Source organism: Mustela nigripes, chromosome 5, assembly GCF_022355385.1.
Source record: "Mustela nigripes isolate SB6536 chromosome 5, MUSNIG.SB6536, whole genome shotgun sequence".
NCBI lineage: Eukaryota > Metazoa > Chordata > Mammalia > Carnivora > Mustelidae > Mustela > Mustela nigripes.
This window is the reverse complement of record NC_081561.1, coordinates 54,490,959-54,515,315: the sequence shown is the minus strand read 5'-3', so window position 1 is coordinate 54,515,315 and position 24,357 is coordinate 54,490,959. Positions and strand designations below refer to the sequence as shown.

Genomic DNA, 24,357 nt, shown 5'->3' with positions numbered 1-24,357 from the left:
TCTTTCCTGGATTAGATCATTAACATTCCCTACTTCCACGTGCTCTCTGGTGTCCCCACCCCAGTTCCTCTCATCTTCCCTCTTCTTCCCTCATCAGAGGGAGCAATGGCATTCTGAATTGCACCCAAGGAAAACAGGACTTCAAGGATGTTCCTCGGGAGATTCAAATGTTAACAAGGAAAAACTAAACACATCCCTCTGCGTTCTCATTAGGTGTGGAATTGCTAGAGTTCTGGAGAAGATGCTGGTGCTCAACTGTTCTACCAAATTACTGATCCTCGAAAAAATGTTGAAGAGTTACTTCCCTGAATCACTCAAGGTATTCTACACTTAAGAGCTCTCTTTTATTTCTTTATTTTATTTATTGTGAAATAAGGTCAGACTTGTGGCTGTTTCCCCAGTTTTTCTGATGTCAGGACTTTCCTATTAAACCTATTGAACATTGGAGTACAGATGGCCCTTCTTTTCACTACATCTGTACCTTTGGGATAAATACCCAGTAGTGCAATTGCAGGGTCATAGGGAAGCTCTATTTTTAATTTCTTGAGGAATCTCCACAAGTAGCTGCACCAACTTGCATTCCCACCAACAGTGTAAGAGGGTTCCCCTTTCTCCACATCCTCTCCAACACATGTTGTTCCTGTCTTGCTAATTTTGGCCATTCTATGTGGTCTAAGTTGGTATCTCAATGTGGTTTTAATTTGAATCTCCCTGATGGCTAGTGATGATGAACATTTTTTCATGTGTTTAATAGCCATTTGTATGTCTTCATTGGAGAAGTATCTGTTCATATATTTTGCCCATTTTTTTATATTATTGTCTGTCTTGTGTGTGTTGAGTTTGAGGTGTTCTTTATAGATCCTGGATGTCAACCTTTTGTCTGTACTGTCATTTGCAAATATATTCTCCCATTCTGTGGGTTACCTCTTTGTTTTTTTGATTGTTTCCTTTGCTGTGCAGATGCTTTTGATCTTGATGAAGTTCCAAAAGTTCATCTTTGCTTTTGTTTCCTTTGCCTTTGGAGACATATCTTGAAAGAAGTTGCTGTGGCTGATATGGAAGAAGTTACTGCCTATGTTCTCCTCTAGGCTTCTGAAGGATTCCTGTCTCACATTGAGATCTTTTATCCATTTTGAGTTTATCTTTGTGTATGGTGTAAGAGAATGGTTGGGTTTCATTCTTTTGCACATAGCTGTCCAGTTTTCCCAGCACCATTTATTGAAGAGACTGTGTTTTTTCCACTGTATATTTTTTCCTGTTTTGTTGAATATTAATTGACCATAGAGTTGAGGTCACTAAACTGTGCAAAGAACCAAGATGCCCTTCAACGGATGAATGGATAAGGAAGATGTGGTCCATATACACTATGGAATATTATGCTTCCATCAGAAAGGATGAATACCCAACTTTTGTAGCAACATGGACGGGCCTGGAAGAGATTATGCTGAATGAAATAAGTTAAGCAGAGAGAATCAATTATCACATGGTTTCACTTATTTGTGGAGCATAACAAATAGCATGGAGGACAAGGATAGATGGAAAGGAGAAGGGAGTTGAGGGAAATTGGAAGGGGAGGTAAACCATGAGAGACTATAGACTCTGAAAAACAATCTGAGAGTTTTAAAGGGGTAGGGGGTGGGAGTTTGTGGGCACCAGGTGGTGGGGGTATTGTAGAGGGCACGGATTGCGTGGAGCACTAGGTGTGGTACAAAAATAATGAATACTGTTATGCTGAAAAAAAAAAAAGAAACTATTGAACAGACGGTTTCCCACTTGTCTTCTGCTGGAGACTGATTCCATGCAGCATAGATATGGCTGTGATAATTATTTTTTTGACAGTCACTCTAGATGACCTCTAGGAAAATTTAGGTGGTGCTGGACTAGATTATTTCTAGGTAAACTCAAGTTTTAAACTTTTCTTAACGGCAGAACAGTGTGGATTAAGTAGCATTGTTCATAAGAACATAACCTAGGTTCACAACGGAGCTGAGGTCCCGAATTCATAAAATTTTTCTGGCTATTTCAACATCTTTATTTATTTATGTTTTTTAATGGCTTTGTCATCATAAAGCCTCTGTTGAAGTCTTCCCAAAGTCTGTGAGGGCCTGCTGATAACTCAGAGCTACTGTGGAAAAATACATTAATCACAGATTACAAATAAATATGAGATTTAAAATATTTTAAGCACTTAGAGAAAAAAAATTCAAAGTACAAAGACATTGTCTTGAAGGGCTGCAATTCTTGACCAAGGAGATAGCTCTACGATATGGATTTTAAAATGTAAGTGGCAGTGGTAAGAGCATTTGACTGCAAATGTGATGGCTGCTAATAACCCAGAAGAGATGTGATGAATCATAATTTCTAAAGACAGAGACCAGAGACCGGTGTATTTGGCACACATCCTCGATAATCCTTATTTACACTAATCTTTAACAAAAGTTATCTAGAGCACTGTACTGGGGTGATTAAATTTAGTCATCTTGCCTTATGAATCATACTTAAACTATGTATGGTAGTGAAAATCTGAGTGATTATTTGGGAGCATATGGCTAAAAGAGTACCAAATGGACAGTCTGACTCAAAATGTCCCTTATTCGGGCACCTGGGTGGCTCAGTGGGTTAAGCCTCTGCCTTCGGCTCAGGTCGTGATCTCAGGGTCCTGGGATCGAGCCCTGCATCATGCTCTCTGCTCGGTGGGGAGCCTGCTCCTCCCTCTCTCTCTCTGCCTGCCTCTCTGCCTACTTGTGACCTCTCTCTGTCAAATAGATAGATAAAATCTTTAAAAAAATGTCCCTTATTGAATGAATAAGGGACATCAAACAAAATGTCCCTTATTGTTTGACCCACTCTTGCCAAAGAGAAATAAAAAGGTTTTGGTGACCTTCACAGGGTCATCTAATATCATATAATCATGAAGACAAATGATGGGCTCTTACATTATAAATAGTATGTGGGTAGTACTTTGGCATACAAATAATTTCAATTTATTTTATCCTTCCAACAACTTTGTAAGATGCTTACTAACCCACTTTAGAAGTGAATAATTTAGAGTCTAAAAAGGCTAAAGCAAGTAAAAAATCAGTTGAATCCTGGTTCTATTGATTTCATAGCTACTGCTTCTCTTATAGCAACTTAACTACCAGATACCCAGGTGAGGATGTTGATTTTTCCTCTTTCTGTTTTTTTTTTTTTTTTTTTTTTGATACCTCACATACTGCTTGGCATGTGGCTTTGCCCATATAATTACTCAATAAACTGTTGTTGGTTTGTCGCTAGCAGTGTTATGAAATAATTACTTATTAACCCTCACCTGTTCAAATCGTATTTTCAAGGACCTCTGAATTCAGATTAGTTGAGTTGATCAGAATAGTAGATATCATTTTTTTTATTATACCTTTAATGCTGTCTTCTTTGAACTTTATAAAACCTATTAATTCCTCTGTAATATTAATAACTCTGAATAAGCAGGTAATTACATTGTACTTTTACAGATGATATTACTAAATCCCTTTCCCTTATCTAAAGGCTAGAGTTCAGATTTAAATCCAAGCTTTCAGATTCTAAACTGCATGGTTGTGGTTTTCTGTTGTTGGCTTTTGGTTTTATTTATTTATTTATTTCAATGCTTCTCATAACACCACTTAAAGTAAGAGTTAAAGAAATGAAACACGTAGGCATAAATCAATGCCTTCCTCATATCATCTTCTCATTAATAGCTGCTTAGCTTAGCACTCCCGATTTCTCATTTTCTGTACACAGAGTCTCTTTACCTTTGAATCTTTTTTATCTTTCTTCAGTTATTGCATTGTTATATAGTGTCTGTCTTAGGTTCTCTGACCATAATTTCAAAATACCTTTTCACTTACGCTATGCCCTTTCGAGAATCAAAATGATAAAGAAAAATTTGTTTTGTTGTTCCATGCTTCCTCCATTTTTTTGGAGGCTATGGCTATGTATTTTATAAACTGCTTTTTTCTTAGTTTTTATTTAAATTGCAGTTAGTTAACATATAGTATACTATTAGTTTCAGGTGTACAATTTAGTGATTCGATGCTTCCATACGTGACCCAGTGCTCATCACAACAAGTGAACTCCTTCTTAACCCCCATCACCTATTTCACCCATCCCCCCTCCTACCTCATCTTAGTATTTCAGTGATTAAATATCCCTCTACATTTCCTTCACAAATTCCAGCTGCTCATTCTTCTGGCATCCTTACTTCCCCTAGCTACTTCCCCTCTCCTCTCAACACGCACCCTTTGAATAAATAGGTGTTAAAGAATTTGTTTCATTGTCTTCAACCAATGCCAACTCTTTTAGTTGGTTGCAAAACTCTTACTAACAAGTTATTTCTTTTCCTTTCACAAGCTGAATATCAGAAAAAAATGTTTTCCTTTTAAACTTCTCAACATTGCAATCATATTTAAGTCCATTTTTTAATAATGATGTATGGTTTCTTCATGGGAAAAAACACTTTAATAAATTTATGACTATGTATATATAAGATCAGCATCCCCAAAATTTAATAATTAAACAGGGCAACCATGACTCTTCCAGATTAATTTAGTTCTTGGATTTTCACTAAGTGTGATCCATGCAACACGTTAGTATTAGCCAGACCAAATTAAGGAAATATACATTCTATTAGAAGATTTGAGTTAGGTCCCAGATTGGGAAAGAGAAACGAGAGTTGAATAATGTTCTAGGTATTGAGGAGCATGATTTGAATCATGATGTGATATAAGAAGTAAAATGTAGTTTCTTTTTTTTTTTTTTAAAGATTTTATTTATTTATCAGAGAGAGAGAAGGGGAGAGAGCAAGCACAGGCAGACAGAGTGGCAGGCAGAGGCAGAGGGAGAAGCAGGCTCCCCGCTGAGCAAGGAGCCCGCCGTGGGACTGGATCCCAGGACGCTGGGATCATGACCTGAGCCGAAGGCAGCTGCTTAACCAACTGAGCCACCCAGGTGTCCCATAAAATGTAGTTTCTAATGCTCCTATAATTTAAATTGGTTTTCACTGAAGTATAACACATACTGGAAGGTGCACATAACATGATTATGCCACTCAATGAATTTTCATAGAGCAAATACTTGTATAACTTATGCTCTAATCAAGAAAGAACATTAATTCAGACACAGTTTCTCCCCAGCCCCCCAGTGCTATTTTCCAAACATTCTCTTTCCCAGCTCTCCATAAGTAACCAGTATCCTGACTTCTAAAACTATAATGTGGTTTTGTCTTTTCTGAATATAATGTAAATTGAATCACATAGTATGTCTTTTTGTATCTACCTTCTTTCATTCACCATTAAGTTTCTGTTTTGTAATTTATAGTATGAATATGCCACAATTTAGTCATTTTTTCCCACTGCTGATGGACACTTTGATTGTTTTCAGTTTCGATCTATGATGAAAGTGCTGCTAAGAACACTAGCCTGTAACTCACTCTCCTTGTTACCACCACAACTTCTTCTCTATAAGCACCCCTGGCATATGAAGGTTGTTTTATAGGTCAGGCATCTTTGATTCTAAGTGGAGAAAAGAAAGATGCAAGGGCACAGGTCAGAATTCTAATACTCAGTATTGTTTAGTCAACAACCAGTTGATCCACTATGTCAGACTCCATGTACATAGCAATGAATAAGACATAGTTATGACCCTCAGGGAATGCTTAGAGAGCTTTCCTCTATCAAATCTGAAAGGCAGGGGGCTTTTTTGGGGAGGGGAGTTACCCTCAATGATGTTTAATTGTAACTCAGGGTTGAAGGAGTAGTTGCATTAAGCAGGATATTTTGGGGAGAGTATAATAAGCTTCAAAAGCAGCTGAGCATCAAAATTATCTGTGGAATTGTAAAAGATATTATGAACCCTAAGTCCATACATCAGATTCTGATTACTTTTGTAAGTATTTATTATTGACCCATGTGCCATCTAGTCAGCCTGTTGTTTTGATATCTCTCATTGTTGTACAGTAAAATCCTAAGTTTAGGGAGAAATTTCATAGGTTTTCCTAGTTTTTGTTTTTCTTTTTTTTTTTTTACCAGTTTTCATGTACAATAATGAAATAACAAGAGAAAAGTTTGTACATGTGCATGTTGTATATATGTGCATATAAAAAAATTTCCCTTCTCATGGCCACAACTATATAATACAAGAAGTGAAAACAGTAATATGCAACTGAATGAGTTAGTAATGTGACTGGCTTGTCTTTCTGGGTTCTCTGGCTCAGGTTTATGGAGCAGTAATGAACATGAATCGTGGGAATCCCTTTCAGAAGGAGGTGGTGGTGGACTCGTGGCCAGATTTCAAAGCTGTTATCACCCGGCGACATAAAGAGGTACAGATTGGAAAGGACAGAGAAACAAAACTAAACTAAACATAATATCTCCTGAAAACTCAAGAGTTGACATCAACTGGAAAGAAAAGATTGGGTAAAGGGGATATTATAACCATTACAGTCATATATATTAGCTTAATAAGGCACATACTTCACCATTAGTTTTTTTAAAAGATTTAATTTTTTGCATGAGAGAGAGCACAAGGGCCAGAGGGAGAAGCAGACACCACGCTGAGCAGGGAGCCTATCATAGATCAGGATCCCAGGACCCCGTTATCATGACCTGAGCCTAAGGCAGAGGTTTAACCGCTGAGCCACCCAGGTGCCCCTCACCATTAGCTTCTAATTTGACTGGCTTTGGAGTTGCAGACATGGAAAACTGCTAGATTAAATGTATTCAATAAAGTGTTTCTTTAGTGTTTCACAATCTCTAGAACCATGAAGCATACATACTTATGCATACTTGTTTTTACTCTGGTTTGATGTTTTCCTGTGACCAACAACTTTGGTAATGTGGGTGAATACATAGGGAGATTGAAAAAGATGACATCTGCCCCATTTTGCAACGACAAAGAGCTCACGTCATCAAATGTGTTGCCCTTACCACATTAGGAAAGTTCTGAGAGTTCTAGTTAAATCTTGTTGGTGGTTCCATTAAGCTATACCATTTCCATTTTTTTAAAAATATTTTATTTACTAAGATGCCTGGGTGGCTCAGTTGGTTAGGTGGCTGCCTTTAGCTCAGGTCATAATCCCAGCGTCCTGGGATGGAATCCTGCATCGGGCTCCTTGCTCAGCAGGGAGCCCTCTTCTCCCTCTGCCTCTGCTGCCATTCTGTCTGCCTGTGCTCGCTCTCTCTCTCTCTGACAAATAAATAAATAAATAAATAAATAAATAAATAAATAGATTAAAGTTTCCAAATACCAGAAGAATAATCAAGCAAAAGTATATCAAGCAAAATATCTGTTGCTTCCCTCACCAGAGTGTATTAGCCACATTCCTATCTAGCCATTGTTTATAGGTGGCTGATTGTGGCAGTGGGAATGATCTAAGCAAAGCTGTCAATGTACTTAATTTATCTAGTATTTGAGTTACCTAGAGGACATATTTATGTTTTTACAATTATTCTTCTGTCCCAGGCTGAGACAGATAACCTGGACCATTATTCTAATGCCTATGCTGTGTTCTACAAGGATGTCAGGGCTTACCAACGCCTGTTGGAAGAACACGATGTTATCAACTGGGATCAAGTTCTTCAAATACAAGGTGAGATCAAGCACAGACACTAGGCAGTCTTCTTTTTCTCATTTTTGTCATATACATCAGATAGATATGATATCCGTTTCACATATATGATAATATATATACTTAAGTGCACAAATTCATAGATATACATTTTATATAGTTACAATTTTTATACTACAGTTTTGTAAGAACACTTGTTTTACTCCTAAAGAGGCTTGGTTGTTGGGGTAAGTAGGCACCATTTAAATTGGGCTGCTTTCAAGTGACATTTTCCCCCCACTGTTACTGTAATTTCACAGCATATTTTTCTTTATTCCTTTAATCATTTCCTGTTCCAGTCTTTTAAAGTAACTCTAACTTAAGTGTAAGCCAATAAGTATAGGCTGCTTCTTTCTGAAGCAGCTGATTCTGGAAAGAGATAATTACCTGATTTGCATCGGATATCCTGGCATGATTTAGTAAGATAAGTGTATATCTGAGATCCAAGGAGATAATTGCATGGTTATAAATGCTAATGGAAGAACTTTTGGCCAGGACTGACCTATATTAAGAGTTTCTAATACTGTGTATAGACAATTTCAGCTTCAGTGGGTTACTTTTCCAACTTCTCATGATGACTGGTGAGATGATAGAGTCAATGAAGTTCTTGTTTTTAACTGTTGCATTGAAAGTGAGTTCCTTGATCATTGTACAGGAAATCAGGGTCCCCCAGGTCAGAAATACAAAGTCTGGTAATTTTTTCCAGCAGCAAACAGCTGAAGCCCTCTCACAAGGAAGAAGCTCCTATCTACTTGCAAAGGATGACTAAGGCATATCATTACCTAAAGACTTGGGGTGTTTTATAACATCCCTTTGGAAATGCTCTCAAAGGCGTTATAGTGAAAGTTCTGAACAGTCTCTGACTTTTACAATTTTACCCCAGTTATGCTGATGAGACGTGAGACAGATTCTACCACTCACTTACCCAAACTAGCAAAATTTTCTCACCATTATTACTCGAGTGTGGATATAAGTAGATCTCTTCCTTGGTATGAAAAATCACAGCAATGATTGGACAGTCTGTGGTACCAGAGGACCCACTCTCCTCAAAGCACCTAAAGCCACCATTAGGTTGAGAACATCCTTGCAATTGCCAGTATATTTTTCCCCTAGCAGGCTGAGTTGTTAGTCATGAATCAGTCTTAGTCATCTACATTGACACATCATCCTCCCTGAAGTTAGGTGGGGACAGATGCGAGTTAATAGTGCCTAAAATAGTGGTAAAGGCCCCTCTTTTAGCATGTAACCAGTGTAGGCATTATCTCTGGCTTCTGATGTGGCCTCTCACCTATAGGCTTTGCTGGTAAGAACTATAATTTCCTTGGAATACAGAATAGCTTTTAAGAAGTCATCGGTATCTTTATTCATTTTAACCAAAGCACCTAAGGGCTCTTCCCATAACATCCCCAAATCATGAATGACTCCAAAAGCCAACTACTACCGTAGAAAAGGCCAGTCTTTCATCCTGCACCCCGAGTTACTGGTGGGGCTGCCTAGAAAGCCTACAAAAATTAGGCAATGGAGCGATGCCTGGGTCGCTCAGTCAGCTAAGCCACTGCCTTCGCCTCAGGTCATCATCCTGGGGTCGTGGGATCAAGCCCCACATGAGGTTCCCTGCTCAGTGGGAAGTCTGCTTCTCCCTCTCCCTCTGTTACTCCCCCTGCTTATGCTCTCTGTCTGTCAAATAAATAAATAAAATCTTTAAAAAATATTAGGCAATGGAGCTACTTCAATGCTGGGTGTTCAGAACAACGGTGCATTGTACACGGGGAAGCCTTTGTCATTTTTAACCTAAGAGCTGTCCATAAACAAGGTTAAATCAGGGATCACCCACAGTAAGAGCCAAACTCTTTGTGTTGGCCATGAGAGGACAGGGAATGAAAAAAGCATACAGCCATCCAGATGGGCCAAACTCTTTTGTTCACTATTGGTTGCATGGATATGTGAAAGCTTGTTGACATGAAAACTAACCTAAAAGTTCCAGAATCTGGCTTGCTAGTACTGTGGTCCCATGAACTATGGTCCAATAAATGGTCTGAGTTCTGTCTTATCCAATTAGCAATGCCTCCCTTTCTAAGGAGGTGAGGTGAACAAAGGTAGGACAATAATAGTGAAGGTTTCTGATGTGAGCAAGGAGAAAATCATTTGTTAAAATGGTAATCGGTGTCAGGGACAGAAGGACATGGTCTAAAAACCATGGAAAGATCATCCACAAAATCCAAACTATAGAGATTCTACCCAGCAAACTGGATTCTTTAACAAATAAATGGAAAGAAGTTTTAAAGGATATGAAGGAGGAATAGGCATGTAAAGAAAAGCTGCGGATTAAAAGATCCACCAGACAGAAAGTGAACAAAATCTAACTATGGTGTTTAAGGCTCACCCTTGCATCATAAAACTTAAAACAGGGTTGTGATTGTCATTGGAAGGGGAGGTGAATCATGAGAGACTATGGACTCTGAAAAGCAATCTGAGGGTTTTGAAGTGGCGGGGGGGTGGGAGGTCTGGGTACCAGGTGGTGGGTATTATAGAGGGCACAGATTGCATAGAGCACTGGGTGTGGTGAAAAAATAATGATACTGTTATGCTGAAAACAAATAAATTTAATAAAAAAAAAGATAATAGTGGCTATTTTTAGTGGAGAGTGAGAGAATTGTGTTTAGGAGAATGGTAAATAGAAGGTGGTTAGTGAATTTCTTTTTTATGGCTTTAGTAGTAGATAAAATATGTAATAACGAAGTTACACATTTGGTTTTTTTAAGATTTTATTTATTTATTGGACACACAGAGAGAGTGCACACGTAGGCAGAACAGCAGACAGAGGGAGAGGGAGAAGCAGGCTCCCCATTAGGCTGAAAGCCTGATGCAGGGCTTGATCCCAGGACCCTGACATCATGACTTGAGCTGAAGGTAGATACTTAACTGACTGAGCCACCCAGTTGCCTCAGTTATATATTTGTTTTATGTAGTTTACTCTATTATATCTTATGATTTTAAAAGTTTTTCAAGGGGTACCTGGGTGGCTTATTAGCTAAACGTCTGCCTTCAGCTCAGGTCATGATCTCTAAGTCCTGGGATCAAGGCCCACATCAGGCTCCCTGCTCAGCGGGGAGTCTGCTTTTCCCTCTCTATCTGCCCCTCTGCATGCTTGTGCTCTCTTGAACGATGTTTTTCTCAGAGTCTCTTGAATTACTTCGATGTAATTCGGGTTTATAATGTGGGATTCTAGCCACAACTTCTGTAATTTCTAATAGTGTTAACTTGAAGAAACTACTTGGTTTTTCTAGACTTAACTCCCTGAGAAAGTAGCCAGTGCTCGGATTTCAGACTCTATTCAACATGATCTCCTATTCGTGTATTCATGTATTCTTCAACAGGAAGTGACTTACTGGAAGGAGGAAACAAGCTTTTAGACATGGATGGAAGTGGGAAACTCAATTTCCAGAGGATTTAATTAATCAGGACCCCTAGAAAGGATAGAGCTGATAGGATTTTGGAGAAATAGAGCAAGTCAGTTCTAAGTAAACAGAAGCTAATGTGCCATGTGATGAGCTCTATCAGAGACTGTACCATTCTTGGGTCTCATGCTGGTGGAGTGCCCAGCACAGGGTTTTACATACAAGTACTGAATGAAGATTTATAGATAACATCGTATAGCTGTGATAAATGAGTAGGATCCAAGTGAGTCATGTTTAGGATAAATCTCACCAATGCTAAATTTATACCTTGATATTTCTGCAATGGGCATCTAGGCAAGAGGCTAGAAGACTCTTTAAGTCAGAATGCCATGCCAACTAAATGTGAGTTCTCTTATGCTTCTAGCTGAATGGTAGATTGTAGACTTTGAGAGCTATATAATTTATCTTACCTTAAGGAGTTTAGGATTTGTCTAAGAAGTCAGAAATCAAAAAAGTCCCCCCAGACAATTCCACATTCCTAAGGGATATTCCCATCAGAAATGTTCATGGAAGATCATGATAGTGAGAAACAACACGATGGGGATCTGGAAATCCCATACAATGTTTGAGAATCAGGCCAGGAATCGCTGCAATAATTCATATATAGCTCTACAGGGGTTAGGATGATACGAGGTAGCAAACTGAGTGCGTAGTACAAAATACTGCAACAAGTTTCCTTCCTGTGTTTTCAGATAAAATACCGTTTTTCATTATGTCTCTCCATATACAGGGCTGCAGAGTGAGTTACATGATGTTTCTAAAGCTGTTGCCAACTCAAAGCAGTTAGGTGTAAAGTTAACTTCCTTCAAGGCTCTTCAATTTTTCCCTCATCCGCTTCTGCCGGACACCAGTTTTCTGTACGTAGACTGAGTTCCTGCATGTGGGGCGGGAATTCCTGCACAGAAGTACAGAGAGGAGTACCTGAAACACTGACTGTTATTAAGGGATATTTGGTTCCCTTTGAGTAAGGCCACAGAATCCAGATACGTCTGTGTGTCATGAGTCCGTGGGTCTGTGTGTGTGTATTTATTTTTCTGCTGTGTTTGACTGCTCCTAATTTCTTGCAAAATCAAATCCGTGTCTTTGTGCATAGTGATAAGTGAACTCAGGAGTCCTGTATTTTCACAGGTATACTCCTCCTCCAAATAATTCAAAATAACCTTTCTTTGAGCCAAAAAGTGTTTTTTGCATGTTTTAGGGAAGTGGGTAAATGACTGATTTTATAGAGAGCTCTTATTTGTGGGGCACTGAATATTTTAAATACATTACCTCTTGAATCATTTCCACAACCCTACAAAGTACTGTATAATTACCTTTTTGAACAAAGTTGAAGTAACATATAGGATAAAATTGTAGAGCTAAGAAATAATTCCTAATTCTGACTCAAGAATCCAATCTTCAGAAGACTTGCTAGTGTAACCTGCATTCTTCTTAACGGGAGAGCCCCTGCTCTGACATTTGCTGGTTACCTCCCTTTCTGCTTAATCTTTCTGAGCCTTGATCAATTTCTTTTTTGGGGGGAAATTAACCTATAATATCTTCCTTACACATGTTTTGTAAACAAATGAAACATGGTATTTGAAAAGTACCTACCTCAATGAATGTTAATTTTTCTTCTAGGGAATATGTTGTAGGAATTTTTGAGCAAAAGAAGACTAAAGCTAAAGAAGAATGGGCACTATAAGTCACATAAAGCAATTGGACTTTATTTTTATTTCATTTCATTTTTTTCAGTTATTACAATTTTCAAGGACATACAAAGGCCGAGTGAGAGACTACAATAAGGAAAATCCCATCAATATATGGCTAATCTTGTTTCATCCATACCCCATTACTAACTAGTTTGAAGGAAATATCCCAGATATTATCCCATTATACTTAAGTATCTTAACATATATTAATAAAAGATAAAGATTCTTAAAAAAACAAACAAACAAACAACAACACACTATACTAATATCACTCCTGTACAGAGGTTTCCAGGACCACCCACAAGCTTATTGATTGGCTAGAAGATCCCACAGAACTCAGCAGACAGGCTACAAAGCAAAATCAGCAGAGGAAAAAGGTGCATTGGCAAAATCCAGAGAAAACCAGGCACAAGCTTCCCAGAACCCTCCCCAATGGAGTCACACAGGGCATACTTAAAGCAATAAGTTGTGACTACACATATAGGATTTTCTTTTATTGGAGGCATACTTTGCCTAGCACATAACAATTTTCTAGACTCCCAGAGGGAGAGCAGGTGTTCCGCATAAACCACACTGATTGCACAAACAGGTAGGCATGGTAAGTGCCAACTCCTATCAGTTCTGGGAACAGCAGGACTCCTGCAGAAATCCAAACTGCCAGCTACCATCCAAGGGCCAAGCTGGCAAGCAGGCTTCTGTAAAGAAAGAGGCCTCAAGCTTGCTAGATCAACTCTGTGCTGTTTTAAAATTTGGTTAATAGTTAGTAATTACATTTCCCAAATTGATATAGTATTTTAACAGTTTATTTTGAATAAGCACCTAAATAAAGCTCATACATTGCAATTGGTTAATATCTCTCTTACATACAAGCTCCCCTTTCATGTTTTTTTATTTCTTCCATTACTTTTTGTTGAAGAAATCAGGCTATGTGTTTCGCCATCTTACTGTCACATCCCTGAGATGCTATTTAAAATTCTTTTCTAGCCCTAGTCAGGTCTTTAAAAATCAGATCTTGCTTTGAATTGCCGCCTTCTGCATAGGAAGATACTGTCTTTAACACCTAAGCAGTACCCGAATTTGTATATGCATTATTTAGGATATCCTGCCCTTCAGATATAAGGTCACAGTCACTAACTACTTCTGAAACAGTGCCTTAGCAATGTTTTTATTTGCAGTGTCTGTTTTCTTTCTTTCTTTCTTCTTCCTTCTTTTTGTTTTTTTGTAGATTTTTATTTATTTATTTGACAGAGAGAGAGATCACAAGTAGGCAGAGAGGGGAAAGCAGGCTTCCCACTGAACAGAGAACCTGATGCCACCCAGTTAACCCTGCAGTGACATTTCTTTTTTTTTATTTTTTTATTTTTTAATTTTTTTATTTTTTATAAACATATTTTTATCCCCAGGGGTACAGGTCTGTGAATCACCAGGTTTACACACTTCACAGCACTCACCAAAGCACATACCCTCCCCAATGTCCATAATCCCACCCCCTTCTCCCAAACCCCCTCCCCCCAGCAACCCTCAGTTTGTTTTGTGAGATTAAGAGTCACTTATGGTTTGTCTCCCTCCCTATCCCATCTTGTTTCATTGATTCTTCTCGTACCCACTTAAGCCCCCATGTTGCATCACCACTTCCTCATATCAGGGAGATCATAGGATAGTTGTCTTTCTCTGCTTGACTTATTTCGCTAAGCATGATACGCTCTAGTTCCATCCATGTTGTTGCAAATGGCAAGATTTCATTTCTTTTGATGGCTGCATAGTATTCCATTGTGTATATAAACCACATCTTCTTGATCCATTCATCTGTTGATGGACATCTAGGTTCTTTCCATAGTTTGGCTATTGTGGACATAGCTGCTATAAACATTCGGGTGCATGTGCCCCTTTGGATCACTACGTTTGTATCTTTAGGGTAAATACCCAATAGTGCAATTGCTGGGTCATAGGGCAGTTCTATTTTCAACATTTTGAGGAACCTCCATGCTGTTTTCCAGAGTGGCTGCACCAGCTTGCATTCCCACCAACAGTGGAGGAGGGTTCCCCTTACTCCGCATCCTCGCCAGCATCTGTCATTTCCTGACTTGTTGATTTTAGCCATTCTGACTGGTGTGAGGTGATATCGCATTGTGGTTTTGATTTGTATTTCCCTGATGCCGAGTGATATGGAGCACTTTTTCATGTGTCTGTTGGCCATCTGGATGTCTTCTTTGCAGAATGTCTGTTCATGTCCTCTGCCCATTTCTTGATTGGATTATTTGTTCTTTGGGTGTTGAGTTTGCTAAGTTCTTTATAGATTTTGGACACTAGTCCTTTATCTGATATGTCGTTTGCAAATATCTTCTCCCATTCTGTCAGTTGTCTTTTGATTTTGTTAACTGTTTCCTTTGCTGTGCAAAAGCTTTTGATCTTGATGAAATCCCAATAGCTCATTTTTTCCCTTGCTTCCCTTGCCTTTGGCGTTGTTCCTAGGAAGATGTTGAAGCGGCTGAGGTCGAAGAGATTGCTGCCTGTGTTCTCCTCAAGGATTTTGATGGATTCCTTTCTCACATTGAGGTCCTTCATCCATTTTGAGTCTATTTTTGTGTGTGGTGTAAGGAAATGGTCCAATTTCATTTTTCTGCATGTGGCTGTCCAATTTTCCCAGCACCATTTATTGAAGAGGCTGTCTTTTATCCATTGGACATTCTTTCCTGCTTTGTCGAAGATTAGTTGACTGTAGAGTTGAGAGTCTATTTCTGGGCTCTCTATTCTGTTCCATTGATCTATGGATCTGTTTTTGTGCCAGTACCATGCTGTCTTGATGATGACAGCTTTGTAATAGAGCTTGAAGTCCGGAATTGTATTGCCACCAACGTTGGCTTTCTTTCTCAATATCCCTTTGGCTATTTGAGGTCTTTTCTGGTTCCATATAAATTTTAGAATTATTTGTTCCATTTCTTTGAAAAAGATGGATGGTACTTTGATAGGAATTGCATTAAATGTGTAGATTGCTTTAGGTAGCATAGACATTATCACAATATTTATTCTTCCAATCCAGGAGCATGGAACATTTTTCCATTTCTTTGTGTCTTCCTCAATTTCTTTCATGAGTACTTTATAGTTTTCTGCGTATAGATTCTGTGTCTCTTTGGTTAGGTTTATTCCTAGGAATCTTATGGTTTTGGGTGCAATTGTAAATGGGATTAACTCCTTAATTTCTCTTTCTTCTGTCTTGCTGTTGGTGTAGTGAAATGCAACTGATTTCTGTGCATTGATTTTATATCCTGACACTTTACTGAATTCCTGTACAAGTTCTAGCAGTTTTGGAGTGGAGTCTTTTGGGTTTTCCACATATAGTATCATATCATCAGCGAAGAGTGATAATTTGACTTCTTCTTTGCCGATTTGGATGCCTTTAATTTCCTTTTGTTGTGTGATTGCTGAGGCTAGGACCTCTAGTACTATGTTGAATAGCAGTGGTGATAATGGACATCCCTGCTGTGTTCCTGACCTTAGTGGAAAAGCTTTCAGTTTTTCTCCATTGAGAATGATATTTGCGGTGGGATTTTCATAGATGGCTTTGATGATATTCAGGTATGTGCCCTCTATCCCTACACTTTGAAGAGTTTTGATCAGGAAGGGATGCTGTACTTTGTCAAATGCTTTTTCAGCATCTATTGAGAGTATCATATGGTTCTTGTTCTTTCTTTTATTGATGTGTTGTATCAATTGACTGATTTGTGGATGTTGAACCAACCTTGCAGCCCTGGAATAAATCCCACTTGGTCATGGTGAATAATCTTTTTAATGTACTGTTGAATCCTATTGGCTAGTATTTTGTTGAGTATTTTCGCATCTGTGTTCATCAAGGATATTGGTCTATAGCTCTCTTTTTTGGTGGGATCCTTGTCTGGTTTTGGGATCAAGATGATGCTGGCCTCATAAAATGAGTTTGGAAGTTTTCCTTCCATTTATATTTTTTGGAACAGTTTCAGGAGTATAGGAATTAGTTCTTCTTTAAATGTTTGGTAGAATTCCCCCGGGAAGCCGTCTGGCCCTGGGCTTTTGTTTGTTTGGAGATTTTTAATGACTGTTTCAATTTCCTTACTGGTTATGGATCTGTTCAGGCTTTCTATTTCTTCCTGGTTCAGTTGTGGTAGTTTATATGTTTCTAGGAATGCATCCATTTCTTCCAGATTTTCAAATTTATTGGCGTAGAGTTGCTCATATCATAGTATGTTCTTATAATAGTTTGTATTTCTTTGGTGTTAGTAGTGATCTCTCCTCTTTCATTCATGTTTTTATTTATTTGGGTCCTTTCTCTTTTCTTTTGGATAAGTCGGGGCAGGGGTTTATCAATTTTATTAATTCTTTCAAAGAATCAGCTCCTACTTTCGTTGATTTGTTCTATTGTTTTTTTGGTTTCTATTTCATTGATTTCTGCTCTGATCTTTATGATTTCTCTTCTCCTGCTGGGCTTAGGGTATTTTTCTTGTTCTTTCTCCAGATCCTTTAGGTGTAGGGTTAGGTTGTATACCTGAGACCTTTCTTGTTTCTTGAGAAAGGCTTGTACCGCTATATATTTTCCTCTCAGGACTGCCTTTGTTGTGTCCCACAGATTTTGAACCGTTGTATTTTCATTATCATTTGTTTCCATGATTTTTTTCAATTCTTCTTTAATTTCCCGGTTTACCCATTCATTCTTTAGAAGGATGCTGTTTAGTCTCCATGTATTTGGGTTCTTTTCAAACTTCCATTTGTGGTTGAGTTTTAGCTTTAGAGCATTGTGGTCTGAAAATATGCAGGGAATGATCCCAATCTTTTGATACCGGTTGAGTCCTGATTTAGGACCGAGGATGTGATCTATTCAGGAGAATGTTCCATGTGCACTAGAGAAGAATGTGTATTCTGTTGCTTTGGGATGAAATGTTCTGAATATATCTGTGATGTCCATCTGGTCCAGTGTGTCCTTTAAGGCCTTTATTTCCTTGCTGATCTTTTGCTTGGTGATCTGTCCATTTCAGTGAGGGGAGTGTTAAAGTCCCCTACTATTATTGTATTATTGTTGATGTGTTTCTTTGATTTTGTTATTAATTGCTTTATATAGTTGGCTGCTCCCACGTTGGGGGCATAGATATTTAAAATTGTTAGCTCTTCTTGTTGAAAAGACCCTTTGAGTATGATATAGTGTCCTTCCTCATCTCTTATTATAGTTTTTGGCTTAAAATCTAATTGATCTGATATAAGGATTGCCACTCCTGCTTTCTTCTGATGTCCATTAGCATGGTAAATTCTTTTCCACCCCCTCACTTTAAATCTGGAGGTGTCTTCGGGCTTAAAATGAGTTTCTTGGAGGCAACATATAGATGGGTTTTGTTTTTTTATCCATTCTGATAGCCTGTGTCTTTTAACAGGGGCATTTAGCCCATTAACATTCAGGGTAACTATTGAGAGATATGAATTTAGGGCCATTGTATTGCCTGTAAAGTGACTGTTACTGTATATGGTCTCTGTTCCTTTCTGATCTACCACTTGTAGGCTCTCTCTTTGCTTAGAGGACCCATTTCAATTTTCCTGTAGAGCTGGTTTGGTGTTTGCAAATTCTTTCAGTTTTTGTTTGTCCTGGAAGCTTTTAATCTCTCCTTCTATTTTCAATGATAGCCTAGCTGGATATCGTATTCTTGGCTGCATGTTTTTCTCGTTTAGTGCTCTGAAAATATCATGCCAGCTCTTTCTGGCCTGCCAGGTCTCTGTGGATAAGTCAGCTGCCAATCTAATATTTTTACCATTGTATGTTACAGACTTCTTTTCCCGGGCTTCTTTCAGGATTTTCTCTTTGTCACTGAGACTTGTAAATTTTACTATTAGGTGATGGGGTGTGGGCCTTTCTTATTGATTTTGAGGGGCGTTCTCTGAACCGCCTGAATTTTGATGCTCGTTCCCTTTGCCATATTGGGGAAATTCTCCCCAATAATTCTCTCCAGTATACCTTCTGCTCCCCTCTCTCTTTCTTCTTCTTCTGGAATCCCAATTATTCTAATGTTGTTTCATCTTATGGTGTCACTTATCTCTCGAATTCTCCCCTCGTGGTCCAGTAGCTGTTTGTCCCTCTTTTGCTCAGCTTCTTTATTCTCTGTCATTTGGTCTTCTATATCTCTAATTCTTTATTCTGCCTCATTTATCCTAGCAGTGAAAGCGCCCATTTTTTTATTGTACCTCATTAATAGCTTTTTTTATTTCAACTTGGTTAGATTTTAGTTCTTTTATTTCTCCAGAAAGGGCTTTTATATCTCTCGAGGGGGTTCTCTCATATCTTCCATGCCTTTTCGAGCCCGGCTAGAACCTTGAGAATTGTCATTCTGAACTCTAGATCTGACATATTACCGATGTCTGTATTGATTAGGTCCCTAGCCTTCGGTACTGCCTCTTGTTCTTTTTTTTGTGTTGAATTTTTCCGTCTTGTCATTTTGCCCAGATAAGAGTATATGAAGGGGCAAGTAAAATACTAAAAGGGTGGCAACAACCCCAGGAAAATATGCTTTAACCAAATTAGAAGAGATCCAAAATCGTGAGGGGGGAGAAAGGGGATAAAAAAAGGTTCAAAAAGGAAGAAATAAAGAAAAAAAAAGAAAAAAAATTTAAAAAAAAGAAAACACCTAAGAAAAATATAAAAAAGAAAATGTATATATATTAGATAAACTAGTAAATAATCGTTAAAAAAGAAAAAGGTAACAGTTTAAAAAAAATTTTACTCAAAGGCGAGAAAAAAAAACAAAAAATGAAAAAGAAAAAAATTAAATTAACTGCAAGACTAATAAAAATCACAGGGAAAAAGCCATGATTTCCATGCTTGGCTTTCTCCTCCTCTGGAATTCTGCTGCTCTCCTTGGTATTGAAACCGCACTCCTTGGTAGGAGAACTTGGTCTCGCCTGGATTTCTTGTTCATCTTCTAGGGGAGGGGCCTCTTGTAGTGATTCTCAAGTGTCCGCCCCAGGCGGAATTACACCGCCCTTACCCAGGGCCGGGGTGAGTAATCCACTCGGGTTTGCTTTCAGAAGCTTTTGTTTCCTGAGTGCTTTCCGTAGAGTTCCGGAGGACGGGAATACAAATGGCGGCCTTCTGGTCTCCAGCCCGTAGGAGCCGAGAGCCCAGGGCCGCACTCCTTAGTGTGCCCTCAGAGAACAGCGCCCAGTTACTCCCGTCTGCCTGACCTCCGGCCGCGCTCCGAGCTCACCGAGCCTGCGACCGGTTCAAGGTAACACGGAGCTGTGAGCTTATTGTCGGCTCTGTCTCTGTAGCCGGCTTTCCTGTTCCAATACCCGCAAGCTCTGCGACACTCAGACACCCCCGATCCTTCTGTGACCCTGCGGGACCTGAGGCCACACTGACCCCGTGTGGGCTTTGCCCCGGGTAGCCTCTGGAGCGATGTCCCTCAGCGGAACAGACTTTTAAAAGTCCTGATTTTGTGCGCAGTTGCTCCGCCACTTGCTGGGAGCCGGCCCCTCCCCCCGGGGTCTATCTTCCCGTCGCTTTGGATTCACTTCTCCGCCGGTCCTACCTTTCAGAAAGTGGTTGTTTTTCTGTTTCCAGAATTGCTGTTCTTCTTCTCTTCGATCTGCCGTTGGATTTTCAGGTGTTTGCAATCTTTAGATAAGCTATCTAGCTGATCTCCGGCTAGCTGAAGTAGTCTCAGCCTGCTACTTCTCTGCCATCTTGACTCATCCTCCTGCAGTGACATTTCTGCATGAGGCTTCTTTGCCTCAGGATTTTCAGTCTTTGTTCATTGTCAAAAATAAGAAATTCTATCAAGACCATGATTGCTTGCATTTTTTTTTAAACCCTCCTTAGTGGTTAGATTATTGTCCCAGTGCCAGAGCCTGCAGTATGCCTAGAATGTCAGCTAATTGTATAACCATTAATAAAAAGAAAACACAAAGTGTACCTTATAATGATCGTAACATGAATGACATTAGCTGCTATGGGGGATGGTCTTATGATACTGATCATTTCAAGAATGAAAGCAAATTCTAGGGGCACCTGGGTGGCTCAGTGGGTTAATCCTCTGCCTTCGGCTCAGGTCATGACCTCAGGGTCCAAGAATTGAGCCCCCCATTGGGCTCTCTGCTCAGCAGGGAGCCTCCTTCCCCCTCTCTCTCTGCCTCCCTATCTGCCTACTTTGATCTCTCTACCAAATAAATAAAAAAATAACTCTTAAAAAAAATAAATGAAAGCAAATTCTGAAGCAAAACCAGCACCATAGGCTTTCAACTAAGTAATCCATCTCAGTTCTTAGAAATTGCAACAATTCCTATCCTTCTTTATCTCAATACCATGAGCTTTTAGACCTTTTTCCAGACCTTTTGGGGAAGGTCTAGAAGGACTGGCATTTCTTTTATTTAAATTTTTTTTTTAAGTTTTTATTAATTTATTTAACAGAGAAAGATCACAAGTAGGCAGAGAGGCAGGCAGAGAGAGAGGAGGAAGCAGACTCCCTGCTGAGCAGAGAGCCTGATGCGGGGCTCGATCCCAGGACCCTGAGATCATGACCACAGCCAAAGGTAGAACCTTTAACCCACTGAGCCACCCAGGTGCCCAGGACTGGCATTTCTTGAGCATCTATACATGCTTAGAATGTTAAGCAATCTATGCTTTTTCCCAGGCCATGGATGCATAAAGATACAGTTCTAGTCTAATACTTTTTTTTTTAAACTAAGGAAAATATTAGGGGCCCAAGAATATGGACTTGTTCAAGGCTTCAGAGAGGGTGTCAACTAGTTTGAGAACTGTTTTACAGAAAAATGAAATACTTGCCCTAATCTATATGAAGGTGAAAAGAAATGGGCATAAAATGAGTAGGAAAGACTTTAATTTCTTATAATTAGGATTTTCTCCCATCAGAAATGTAACCCTGAAAGATGTTCATAAGTGGGAAGAGATGGATAGATTCCAATTCATTGAAAATATTTTGGTATTGGCTAAATACACCTCTGGAATTGTTTCTTAGTTTGAATCAGTGCAAGAAGAAAAGTAGCTGGTTGTAGTCCTAGGACCCCGCGTTCACATTTCTTCTCGTGTTGTTTCCTTCTAGAAAGGGCTCTGCCACACGACTAACTTACCTGAATGTTGCTGATGCTGATCTACTCAACCGGACTTGGTCTAGGGGCGGCAATGAACAGTGTCTCCGGTATATCACGAAACTCATCTCTTGCTTCCCCAGTGTATGTGTCCGGGATGACAAGGGAAACCCGGTCTCTTGGTCTCTTACAGACCAGTTTGCCACCATGTGCCATGGCTATACCCTGCCAGAGCATCGCAGGAAAGGTTACAGCCAGCTGGTGTTCCTCACACTGGCCAGGAAGTTGCAAAGCCGGGGATTCCCCTGTCAGGGCAACGTCCTAGATGACAACACAGCATTTATACGCCTCCTGAAGAATCTCCACGTTGAGTTCTTGCCCTGTAACTATCATAGGCTTATTCTTACCCCTGCAGCTTTCTCTGGCTAAGTTTACCTCTAGCCCATTGGAACGCCAGGAATTTCTTCCTTTCCTTGAACATACGTACACTCCTTAGCTGGCAATGAAGGGAATGTTCCAACTGGAATCAGAAGAATTGAAAAGCGCCTGGAGATGAAATGCATCATCAGCCTGAGAAGCCTGCCTTCTACCTGCATCAGGGTTCTACAGGAAATAACCAGGGGCCAGAGACAGCAATGGCTGACAGGAGGATAATTATCTTCCTTTGGGATGTACCACAGGAAAAAGGTTCTAAAGCCAGCAGTTCTCAGCCCAGTTATAGAAATGACTGCATGAGAACAGTGACTTAACACAGGAGCATGTGCCTATGGCTTCCTTATTGCTGCCTAGGTTTCTGCTCTGGGTGGTCACAGCCACACCAGCTCCCCACTACCGTAAATAACACACCCCCAGCCTGCTGCGATGTCTCTCTAAACTCTTCCTACCACTTCTGATCCAGCTTCTCTGTAGAATACCCTGCTATTTCCCCTTTAATGACTGGTTTTCCACTTCTGCTCACAACTCAAGCCTATCGCCTTCCCTGGGGAATGTTCCAATGCAGTGGTTCTCACATTTTCATGCACTTCTAAATTACCTTGGAGGGCAGATTGCAACACAGACCGTGGAGCCTCTTTCTCCACAACCCCTGATTCAGTAAGTCTGAGGTAGGGCCTGAGAATTGGCATTTCTAAAAAGTACCTACTGCTCAGTGGTCATGGATGGAAGAAAGAAGATACAGGCATTTTAAATGCTAGAAACAGATGGTGTCAGCATAGGACTGAACCTTACCTATCACCTATTTCCAGCTTCCTTGTCTATAATCTGCTTTCTCATAAGAATTTAAGGTACATCTATAGGTGTGAATGTGGGTATACAGATGCACACATAAACGTACTCTCATAGATTCATTAATACATATATACATTTTTTTCATATTTTATATATGCATATGTATAAACTCAGAATTCTGATAAGATAATAAACTTTAATTTATTGCATATGAAAAATTGAAGGCTCAGGGAAAATAAATGACTTTTTAAAGATAATACAACTGCTGTTAGACATTGAACCAGTATGCTGTCATTTTGATTTCAATCTATTTTTTTGGTTACTAAATCATGTATCTTTTCTGTAAAGGAAATTAAATGCCTAAATAATTAAATAAATATCATCAGCCTTTTATCCTGAAGTTCGTTTTTTTTTTTTTAAATTTGGGTTTCAATTTCTTTTGTGTATATCTATCTTTCAAGGATTGCAAAGGAAGAAATATGCATCACCAGCTAACTGTGTCCTTCCATTTACAACAAAAGCAGGCACAGACTGAATGGTCAGATTGGTCTAGTTTGTATAAAGTGGACTCAGATAGAGAGAAAATATTGTTTTCTTATCCCAACAGAGGGCATAAAATCCCAACTACAAAGATAAAGGAAGATCCAACTTTAGGTGTTTATTCTGAGAGAAGTAAACACACTGACCGAGAGAATTATTTTAATAAAAAAAACAAGACTCCTTGGGAGTGAGTATATGCTTAGGTCATCCTCACTACTGGTTACCTGGACCTTATGCTTGGCTTCAGATGGAAGAAAACCAAGTAATCGGAGTCTATAAAGCTCTTGGGAAAATATGGTCTAATTTCTGCTCCAGGGATGCTCATTATCTTTAATGTTGATTCAACATGATTATTGCTGCCTGGTATATGGCAATAAAATTATAGCCTTACTTTATTCTTAATAATAACATGCCTCTAATTTATCTAACATTCAACTATGTGCTGATCATTGTGCTGAAGAGTAGATATGTATAACTTAATCCTTGTGAAAAATAGGAATTATCTTATCATGGGAATTCTGGCTGGGAGATGTCATGACTCATCAAAACTCATGCAGGCTCCAAGTGGCCACGTGACAGTCAGAACCAGGTTTTGTCAAATTCTGAAGCCAGTACTGTTATTCATTATGCTAACTGGGCTCTGAAGCAACTGGAAACACTTTGGGGCTGATTATCCCTTTAATTCATTGCTTTCTGGATTTTTCACCACCTCCACCCCCACTCCACAGTGGGCTGCATATTTTGGAAGTGATTTTTTTTTTCC

General features: G+C 39.2%; 1 protein-coding gene across 1 annotated transcript; it reads left to right on the top strand.

The window, feature by feature from the left end:
* Positions 1–222: 222 nt before the first annotated feature.
* LOC132017264 (glycine N-acyltransferase-like protein 3) lies at positions 223–23,426 on the top strand. The gene is made up of 5 exons (XM_059399057.1): positions 223–319; positions 6,230–6,337; positions 7,477–7,603; positions 11,810–11,936; positions 21,842–23,426. The coding sequence occupies exons 1-5, from the start codon at positions 242–244 to the stop codon at positions 22,254–22,256; spliced, it is 855 nt and encodes a 284-aa protein (XP_059255040.1). The 5' UTR covers positions 223–241; the 3' UTR covers positions 22,257–23,426.
* The last annotated feature ends 931 nt before the right edge of the window (positions 23,427–24,357 follow it).

What these genes read in the sequence shown, in the direction of transcription:
- LOC132017264 (XM_059399057.1), top strand. Translation starts at nt 242, where the DNA reads ATGCTGGTGCTCAACTGTTCTACCAAATTACTGATCCTCGAAAAAATG. An exon ending in TCACCCGGCGACATAAAGAG is followed by an intron (nt 6,338 to 7,476) that starts GTACAGATTGGA and finishes CTTCTGTCCCAG; the next exon opens with GCTGAGACAGATAACCTGGA. An exon ending in TCAAGTTCTTCAAATACAAG is followed by an intron (nt 7,604 to 11,809) that starts GTGAGATCAAGC and finishes CTCCATATACAG; the next exon opens with GGCTGCAGAGTGAGTTACAT.